Here is a 10280-nt window from a genome sequence, read left to right on the forward strand (position 1 = left end):
CCCACTTTGAACACCCCTTAACCCAACCCTAAACTACCCGACCCAATTTTAAAAAAGGGGTTTTTAAGCTATACCCCTCAAGTTCTTCGGGTTCTAAGCTGCACCTATGCATTTTCAAAGTTATAAGCTGTGCCATCCACCTCACGATATTTTATCAACAATACCCTTTGATAGCCACAACTGTTAAAGAACTCGTTATTTTATCAACTATGATGTCGTAGCGTTATTAATTTGACACGTTTCCCGTTCTAATTGGTTTAACACTATTTAAAAAAATCAGAAAAATAAAATGATAAAAAAGTTATTGTTAATGTCAAATGTTATTGTTAATAAAAATTAGTGAGGTGAGGGCACACGTAGTTTGAAAAGACATGGACACAGCTTAGAAACCGAAAAAGTTTAGGGGCATAACTTTAAAAAATCCTTAAGAAAAAAATGGACGGGCTTAAGAGTGCAATTGTGCCTTGCCTTAAAAGCCCGCATGGCCCCACTATTTTGGACATGATTTCTGGCCCGAAGCTCAGCTGACCCGAGGATTGATTTTATCTTGACCTGGCCCGAACCCGACCAGCCCAATGGTCACCTCTGCTCCCACCCTCAAACGTTAGTAAGTTGTGTAGTGTTGTATTACCCTGCATTCGTTTCTCTCATTTGCTTAGCCGCCATTTTCTTTTCCTTGTTCAAATTAATTTGTTTTCTTAGCCCTAATTCTTTTTCAAGTTATATCATATACAGATTCAAATTTCTGGTAGAAAAATTAAACAACAAATTATGGGGAAATTAGGGAAGAAAGCCAGAAAATTTGCGAAGAAGCATTTACAGACTGTAATGAAGCAAAAAAGGAAGTTCAAGGCAATTCACAAGAAGAAAAATACTCCTAGTATGAACAATTTTTCTCACTTTCAATTAAAAATTCGTTCTTTTTGATTATTTTTTCATGTTCAAATGCTCAATTTAAGCTATATTTGAATTAATGTTTTTGTAATTAATCGTAAAGGGTTTGTGATTATCATTTTTTTTATTCAATTAAATAATTGGGGTCTGAATTTGTTGATTTTATTGCATATTGTTATTTGCATTTCCATGTTTTGAGTTGAGTTTGATTAGAGTAGAGTTAGAGGGCAAAGTTAATTTGTATGGGAGATGATGAAGATAGCCCTAACTTCTTGCTATGAAATAAGCTCTATTTCGGAATTAAGATTATAAGGAATTTGGATTTTAGTTATCTGTTTAGAGCATTACTACTTTCACTGTTTTAATGAAGATAGTTCGGAGTACTAACCTTTTGCAGTGGAATAAGCTCTAATTCGGAATTAAAATTTGTAAAGAACACGAAATTTAGTTGTTTATTTAGGTTATGACTTCTAGCTTTATAATAGTGAAGATAGTAATTTACTATTGAACAAGCTATAATCCAAATTAAAATCTTAATGAACGCGAATTTTAGTTGTGTGTTCAGGGAGTGAGTGTTTCGAGTATGCACTTGAAAATTGAAAGAAGGAATGCTGAGGTTTGATTAGGACGAGAAGTGGTTGTTTGAATCAGAGCTGAAGGATCACTTAAATGGATTTATCAGTGTATAGTGTAAAATCATGTATATGACCATATGTTTTTGAACTAAGGGAGAGCAGTTTTAATCTGTGCTTGATATTTCATTGTGTGTTTGAGCAGTGATGTATATCTTTTGTGATTAATCTGCGACCTTTTTCTCTCTTATAGTGTATACATTTTTAGTAGTTATTTGAAGAATAGTAATGATATTTATTGATTTATGTATCTTATTGGATCATTTGGACTTACTAGGGGCTGAAAGAGATGGTCCTGGAGATCCGACCGGTGATACTACATCTACTGGAAGGTAAAAAGGTGAAACCAAAGTTACACCAAAAAGGAATTTTTTTTTTTGAATAGTTAAGTATGCAATCTGCTGTGTGCTTGCAAATTTTCTATTTTGTTCCGTATTTACAACGCTACTTCTTAAATTTATTGGTAGTTGTGTATACTGATATATAGTAGAATCATTTATTTTGCAAGGGAACATATGTATCAATCACCACTTAAAGGCAAAGTGGCAAGTGCTTTATAAAAATTTCATTTTTGTTCTTAGGATGCCAGTTATTGAAAATATAGAGGATGCTTCTCTAGATATATTTTCAAGTGAGGAAGATATTGAAACGGTTGAAGATGGTTCAGAAAGTGATGGATATCTTTCTGAGGTATTGCATTGAACCATAGGTAAACTGTATCTATGCATTTTTGTCTTGCCTCTTTTTTTCTTGTGTTGATGATTAATTATACAGGATTCAAGTTGCTTATATGCAAGTGTGAGTGAAATGGAGCTTCAATCAGAAGGTAAAAAATAATTTCATAGCGCATTTGTCATTTCTTCCTTCATCCATTACCTAGTTGGCTGCAATATGAATTTGATAAATTATATCACTGACCAGCTTGTTTTGTCTGCAGATGCTGGCAAAGGCAGCGAATTATCTATTCAGAACCAAACCATATTATCTGAACTTTTGGCAAAAAAGAAAAGATTAGAGGCTTTGAAGCAAAAGGTAATTTTTTGGGAAAGTGATATATGCTGCAAACTTATTGAAGCTAAAATATTCCTCTATCTCTATTTCAAATTATTCTAAAGATCAAAGAAGTTTTTCTTGAATCAATGCATAAAGTAAAAATTTTCACTTCCAGAATGATAAACTGAAGGCTTTGCGTTACATCTAGTCATCTGTGGCATCATTCTGTTTGTTTTCTCTTTGGGATAGCAAGATTAATCTATACCTGAATTCACTTTTTGCCTGATGAATTTGTTTATTGGATAAATTATTTTATTGCTTTCTATTGAGGGTAACCAATCAAGAGATGAGAATAATGTGTGCACATGATAGATTTTTGGTATTCTTGACAGTATTTCTTGTGCTTATAAATGGGGAACTTGGCAATAGGAAATAGGAGTTTAGCAAGTTAAGAGTGAAATAAATGATTGAGGATTACTAAATTATTGTCCTTTTCCTGACAGTTTTATCATGGGTATGGTTTGAGAAGCAATAACAAATTAACTAAATTTCTCTTGCTAGAAACTTCACCCTCTTTCATGATTTAAAACCCTGGTAAATTTTGGATATAGAGGCTCTTATAAGTTGTAACCATTCAAAAGGGTCTCTTTTATTCCAAACATGAGAATTGTGATTTTGTCATTGTAAACGCCTTTTTTTTAGCCTCAAATTTGCACAAAACAAATGCCCCTTAAAAGGTTTCACCAACAAGGAAGAGGAGTGCTGTTGGTTGAGCTGGTCTATTTATCTATGAACGATCTTGTGCTTATGACATTTGGAGATTTTATCAATGTGGGTCTGTGCAAAATGCAAATCCCATGCTAATTAGTATATTGTCATGCCATATTTTGACCGTTACACTCTATGTATTTACATTTGCCACAATGAAGTTGCTTATGTCACTATCCTTGTCGCCTCTTCTTGTGCCCTTTATATGACAGAAGAGTGCAATATCTTCATTGTGTACTATATATTTGATCTGAAAAGTTAATGAGGAATCCTGGGTAAATGATATTCCTATGTCTTTTTTAATTACAGTGTAAAGAGGTGATGCTCTATTTTTTGGAAGAGGATAGTAAAAAAAAAAAGGGGGGGGGGACCTATGTGATGAGGAGAGAGATAGAAAGAATCATTGCTATTATTTTGCTACTAAGGAATACGATGCATTTAAAATGAACAGAGGAAGTATTTGTTTGCTATCATATATTGACTTGCTTGGAAGAATCGATTTGTTTTTGTGGCTTTAGAGGGTTGTTATACAGTAGTGGAATGTTCTTATTATTGAGACCTTAATATGTTGACTTCTAATGTAAATTTAATTACTTTTAATGTAATATTTAGCATTCCTCCAAAATAAAGGAAGCAATTGAAATTTAATCTTTCAACCTTATTTCTGAGGTATACAGAATTATGTGCGTTACTTTAATCATATTTTACTGGTGATTGTGTACTTATTTCGTCTACATTAACTTACTAAGTAGTCATTTGGGCTGAAATGACTGTGTTGCTGGTTCTTGCCTTCTTGGCTTGCTTTGTTTTTTAATATGAATTTTACATTTATATCTTGTAGTAGGCCTTTTATATTTATGTTATTGGGAAAATGGGAATTTAGATGCTTACCCTTTTTGAATAAAGTTTCTTAGTCTACTAATTGACTCTTTCTTTCTTTTGTTGATGTGGGAATACTTCAGGATCCTCACTTTGTGATCTTCTTGCAAGAAAAAATTAAAGGTCTTGAATCACTTGACAACGATAATATGGTGAGTGCTAAGTGAATCTCTCTTTTTGTTAAAATTGAAACTTTGGGGCTAATTTTATTAAAATATGATCTAGAAGTTTCAATTGTCCCTATGGTTGGTTATTACTCTTATCATTTCACCCTTTTTTGAACTACATATATGTTATTTACATGACAAGTGATTTCTTTGGTTGACAAGTCTGATGAAGATGAGGCAAGTAATCATGATCTCCAGTCTTTTAATGGCGTTACCCCAAGTCCAAATGCTGGCAAAGTGTTAAGTTCCTCTACTCTCAAGAGCTGGTGTCAGCTAGTTAAAGAGCAGCAAAATCTGTCTATTCTGCGTGGTCTTCTAAACGCCTATCGTTCGGCATGCCACTATGGTGCTGAATCAACTGAATCTAATACGTCTATCTCTTCTCCAGTAATACAAAACAAAGAGACTTTTTGCACCATTCTAATGTTTATGCTTTCTGAAAGTGATCAATTATTTCGTGGCTTTTTGGGAATATCTTCCGATTGCAAAAAGCAGACCATACTAGAGTTAAAAAGTTCCTCAAAATGGGAAAGTGTGAAGCCCATGGTCAAGTCATTTTTGACTAGTACTCTGTCCCTCTTGAATCAGTTTACCGATGCAGACATGTTGGCATACTCTTTGAAACGGTTGAGAGTTTCATTGGTATTTTTTGCTGCATTTTCATCTTTGCAGTCCAAGCTCACTGAGGTATCTTAAGTTTAAGAAACTATATTATGAAATTAAATGTATTTGTGCTCCAAAATGTTTCTGTCCAATCCCGACATCTTTTCTGTAAGTGCATTGAACTTTTTTTGGAGAAAAAGTTAGAATTTGTTTCCATACTATATATACTTTTGGGTTGATCTGTGTGCCCCAAAGACCTCACTCTGTTTTACCTTTTCATAATTATTATAGTTTACTGATTATTGGAGTTTCTTTTGAATGTTTTCCTCTTTCTCAAAAACTCACCATTAGTCTCTATCGATTAAGGAGTAAGTTTGCATACCAAGCCTTGCTTGATGGTGATGGATACATATGGAACTGCCATAAATCTCATAATTGTTGCCTACTTTAGTTATCATTCAATCCTATTACTTGTTCTAGTAATTTAGGCCAGTTTCTTGATGATGTAAAACTTTTGCCTGTCAAAGTGTTTGTCTTTTAAATCAGCCTCTTGACATATATCGTGAATTTGTCCCTCTCCTTTCCTCTTTGGTGTTGTGGCAGATAAGGATATGATGAATGGACTTATGGTTAATGTTTACTTATCTATCTTCATTTCTCAATGTGATGTTATGTTTGGTAACCCTAATAGTGGCTGTCTGTTGTGATTTCTTGACTACCTACTGCACACTGCAGGTTGCTGTTCACCTTTGGGCAACTGGTGGAGGGAATCTTTCATCATGCTCCTTTAATGTCTTGCGTGATCTGGCTTCTCACTTTGGCCATGATTCTTATGATAAATGCTTGAAGAAAACATATAAAGCCATAATTTCACGCTGCAAAGTTGTGGACCCTTCTAATTTAAATCATATAGAATACATCATAAATTCCTTTGTTGAGCTGTGCTCTATAGATTTGCAGAAATCAATCAAAGTGGCTTTGGCATCTGCTCAGAAACTAGCTGTCATCCTTAAGTTGGGCTTGCAAACTAAGGAGGTATATGGTACACTTACTGTCATGCATGCTTCAAATGTTATTCTACTTTGTTAAAGAGAGAATTTTACTTATTGTCTCTAATTGCTCTCACATGAAAATCAAGAATATTAGAAGTGAAGCCAACATATTCATTTTAGATTTTCCTTAGCTTCTGCTGTTAGTTGAAATTAAAGTGTACTATAAATGTCTGGCAGGAAGCTTTGAAGAAGATTTGCAGTTGGGAGTATGTTTTGTGCATTGATCTCTGGGTCAAATATGTGTCTGTTAATTTTAAAGATTGTGATCTTCATGGCCTTCTATATCCACTCATCCAAGTCATTAATGGAGTGGCTAAACTCTTTGCTGGTCCGAAATATCTGCCTTTGAGAGTCAAATGCATACACTGGTTAAATCAACTTTCCGCAGCTAGTGAAATCTTCATCCCTGTCTCTTCATTGGCATTGGATTTATTGGAGAGCAGTAATGCCCAGGGAGATGAAAAGCGTCGAAAGGGCAGTATTAACTTATCAACTATTTTGATGGTATGAATTATATTTCAACCTTTCTGATTTTGTAACTATTCATTGGCAAACTTTGCTGTATAATATTAATTGTGGCATAGCTTGTTATGCCCTGCTCGCTTCTGCTGCAGAATTTATGATTAGTTATTTATTGTAGCTAAAAGTTTGCTTCACCACCTCATCTGACACAGGATTTGCAGTTTTTATCTTTAATATTGTTGGTTCTTCATTACAGATTAATTTGTTTTTTGAATTCATTGATTTTGCCAATTTTGGCATTTTTCATGGGAAATATTGAATCAAAAGAGTTTTTAGTACTCAAAAAATTGTACTGTATTTGGGTGTGTGTCATTTGGAGAATGAAACATGGAATTTGTTTACATTTTGATTGTGATTGTGGCACCATTCTTCTGCTGAATCTATGAAATACGTTTACAATCTTGTAGTATGTTTAAACATCTGGATAATTATAAGTATGTTGGTTGATGGACCAGTTACCCAAATATTGGCTGAAGTCGTCAGAATTTCAAGAGGAGAGTGTTTCTGCTGTTGTGGAGCTGCTTTGTTCGCATTTTATTCAGTGGAGCCATCACATATCTTTCCCTGAACTTGCTACTGTTCCTGTCATCCGCTTGAAGCAATTTCATGAGAAGTCTGCTACTGAAAGCCTTCGGCGGCCAGTGAAGCGCCTAATTGATCAGGTAATTTCATTGGCTTTATTGCTTTTGATTTGGCAGCACCGCAGCAGTGTTTATTCAACATCTTTGTCATTTATCAGCAAGTAATATATTCGTCATTTGTCTGGTGTATTTGTGTTGGCTTTGCTTCTGGCATTACCTATTAAGTTTTAGATGATGGAATGATTGGAAACATATAGGACAGGCGATCCTGGTGTTAGCACTTTTCTGATTGTTTTTGTTATGAGTAATAAGCTGAACTAGTCTTAGAGCAAGACTGTCTACTAACCTGAAAATTTACAATAAAGAAAGTTACATGCTGATTTATCTTGTGCTTGAGGGATGTTCGGTAATATTTGAAGGATTTTTAGTAAGTGTTTACATAAGTACTAGGGAAAAAAGCTGGATTATATATTATATTATCATTTTCTATACTCTTATGTATGCATCATGCCGGTGTCTGAATGACTGGCTCTTTAGCACTCTTGATTTGGAAAGAGGGCTAGCTGACACTTGGGATTTAAATTTATTATATACATCAATCTGTTGGCATGTGATTATAAACCTACGCGGAATAGAAGCTATATTCTTACATCTTATTGTTACACTTGAATGAGCTCTCTTCTTGTTCCACTACATATATATTTCTTAATATTATCTCGATGCTCATTGTGAGATGAAGCTTATACTGCCTTTGACATAGCATTTGGTTTATGGTTTACTTGTCTGAATTTTCTTCTTTTCATTGCTGATGACCAAAAATGCTGCAATGTAATTTTGTTGCATTCTTGTGCTTGTCTCGGATAGGAAGGAAAACATTCTTCATGATAGCTAGTTGACAGAAATAATCGTGGTTAATTGAGTTACAGAAAACACTTTGTTTGGTTTTACTCTCGCTGTAATATAGACTGCTAAAATAGACATTAATTAAGTCTTTTACTGTTTTGTATACTATAGTTCATAAATCCTTTTGCATTGCTTTGCAAAAAGGAGAGGAACTGAGGTTTGACTAGCAATTGCTTGGGCAACTATTTGGTTCTAGAAATGTGCTGAACATGCATCTCTCTTCTGGTTTAGACTTGTTAAATGCCTTAAAGCTGTGTACATTTGGGGTTCTGGTACACTTGCGAGTCTTGCGACCTTCCTAGCAGTGGGTCTACAGTTCTACACACTGCCTTTTTTTTTTGCAATTGTTGTAGTGGCCTTGTAGGTTGGTTTAAAGTTATGTTGATTACCTTGTCATGTCGTTTTCTCATCTCACAGGTGGAGAAGAACATGGAGTTTGTCCAGAGAAAGAGAGAGGATGTTTCGTTTTCACCAATAGACCAAGGATCTGCAGATTCATTTCTTCAGGTTATAAATACGTTTCCACATCTGTAGAAAATATAGGTGTACCATCTAATTTTAATAAGTCTCAATGATTTCTTGAATAATGTGCAGAGTGAAAAGCGCGATGACAAATTCCCATTTATTCAGTACTACAAAAGTATAATGCTAAATGCCATGACTAGGAAACTCAGCACAAAAGACCATACAAAGTAAGTCTGATTTTCTTTTTGAGTGATTCTTTTAGTGATGTAGAATCTTTCCTTTCTATGTAGTACTATATAGTTGATAGATTTTATTTGGGAGTTTATTTGTCAGAAGTGATTGCCCCTGCTAATAAATTCGAGGCACACTATGAGCTGTCTAGACTTTATTTGTCCTTTAGGTACAAGTGATAACGAACAAATTGATCTTTGGTACACCACAAAGTGTACCCTAATAGCTGGTTTGCACTACATATGGTAAGACTGTATGTGATAAAGAAGCGGTTAGGGATTTAACCGTTTAAGGGTTAAAGATGGAGGATATTTCTTGGTCAATATTTCTCATCCCTTGCACAATTACTTCTTGTATCACAGCTTTAAGATTAGCTTTGGCTTTGAGATTACTTTTCCCGAGCATCTATTCTCTTAATATTTTATTTTTAGGAATACTCTGCTTCTTACAGTCTGCATCTCTCTTCATGTTTTATATGATCATTCTTGTAGGATTAGTGTTCTTATACGGTTGATCTTATCATCTATTCAACTGTAAATTTGAACTTGGTCATTGTTCTTACCATGTCGATCAACTTCTGAACTGATAACATTTTTAACACTAGATTTGCATTTACATCTGTGCTCTTTGGTTTTAACCTGCCTTCATTTTGCTGATGTATGGTCCTGTTCCCTAAATGTAGTGTGGCGAATCAGAATAATTCGAAAGAGAAAAAGCAAAAGCTGCCACAAAAGTCAGAGGATGTGAGTGTTGATGGTGTAAAAGAAACTGCAAAGACCGATGAATTAAGTAGTGTGCCAAATCAGAATAAACTGAAAGGGAAAAAGCAAAAGGCACCACAAAAGTCAGGGGGTGCGAGTGCTGATGGTGTAAAAGAAATTGTGAAGACCAACGGCAATCCATCTACCAAAAGTCGGAAAGTTGTGAAGAAAAAGAAGCAGAGAACTTGAGCATGTATTAACTTGAGGTGAGTACACAAATGATTCCCCTGGAATTGTGTCTCCTCCCAGTTGCCTTGCTCACGGAATTTTGTATGGTAGATTATAGGTGCTTACTCGAATTTTTTTTGTATTGGGTGTAATTTGGTAATGTACTCCGTAAGAGAACTGATCTTATTTCGGTGTAATAGTGAAAAATTTTGAAACCAAAAGTTTGTACTGAATCATTAAAGTTAAAGGTAGCAAATTTGTTATATAAAGTACTATCTCCGTTTTTAATTATTTGCAATGATTAGACATTTTCTGCTCACATTTTATGTCAAATGTTTGTAATAATTAGAAGCAGAGGTAGTAGCAATTAAATTTTCTTCATCTCATAGACTCACAATAGCTATTTTTAAACATCTCACGATAAAATTACTGTGCATTAGTCTCATACTTTCAAAAAAAACCTCATGTTTTTTATACAAGTAATTTATACAAGTGAGTTAACCTAGTACAAGCAAGAAACTAAAGGCTTGTTTGACGTCAGTTTTGGTTTTCAGATTTCTGTTTTTTTTAAAACCAATAACAGGAAACAAGAAAAAAGTGTTTCCACTTTTTTATTGTCAGTTTTACAAATTATCATGATTTTAATAAGTTTATATAATTT

General features: G+C 34.3%; 1 protein-coding gene across 1 annotated transcript; it reads left to right on the forward strand.

Moving 5' to 3' along the window:
* Window positions 1-650: 650 nt before the first annotated feature.
* LOC145641929 (protein REBELOTE-like) lies at window positions 651-9910 on the forward strand. Its single transcript, XM_081692960.1, has 13 exons — window positions 651-880; window positions 1804-1858; window positions 2108-2216; window positions 2301-2352; window positions 2464-2558; window positions 4250-4318; window positions 4496-5020; window positions 5672-5971; window positions 6166-6492; window positions 6966-7172; window positions 8412-8501; window positions 8589-8686; window positions 9373-9910. The coding sequence occupies exons 1-13, from the start codon at window positions 772-774 to the stop codon at window positions 9638-9640; spliced, it is 2304 nt and encodes a 767-aa protein (XP_081549086.1). The 5' UTR covers window positions 651-771; the 3' UTR covers window positions 9641-9910.
* Window positions 9911-10280: the final 370 nt, after the last annotated feature.

Source organism: Chenopodium album, chromosome 8 (genome assembly GCF_948465745.1).
Source record: "Chenopodium album chromosome 8, dcCheAlbu1.1, whole genome shotgun sequence".
Lineage (NCBI taxonomy): Eukaryota > Viridiplantae > Streptophyta > Magnoliopsida > Caryophyllales > Amaranthaceae > Chenopodium > Chenopodium album.

Excerpts from the sequence above, each read along its gene's own strand:
- LOC145641929 (XM_081692960.1), top strand. The coding sequence starts at position 772 with ATGGGGAAATTAGGGAAGAAAGCCAGAAAATTTGCGAAGAAGCATTTA. Across the intron at positions 2,217-2,300 it reads GTGATGGATATCTTTCTGAG|GATTCAAGTTGCTTATATGC; the intron begins GTATTGCATTGA and ends TTAATTATACAG. Across the intron at positions 5,972-6,165 it reads TGGGCTTGCAAACTAAGGAG|GAAGCTTTGAAGAAGATTTG; the intron begins GTATATGGTACA and ends AATGTCTGGCAG.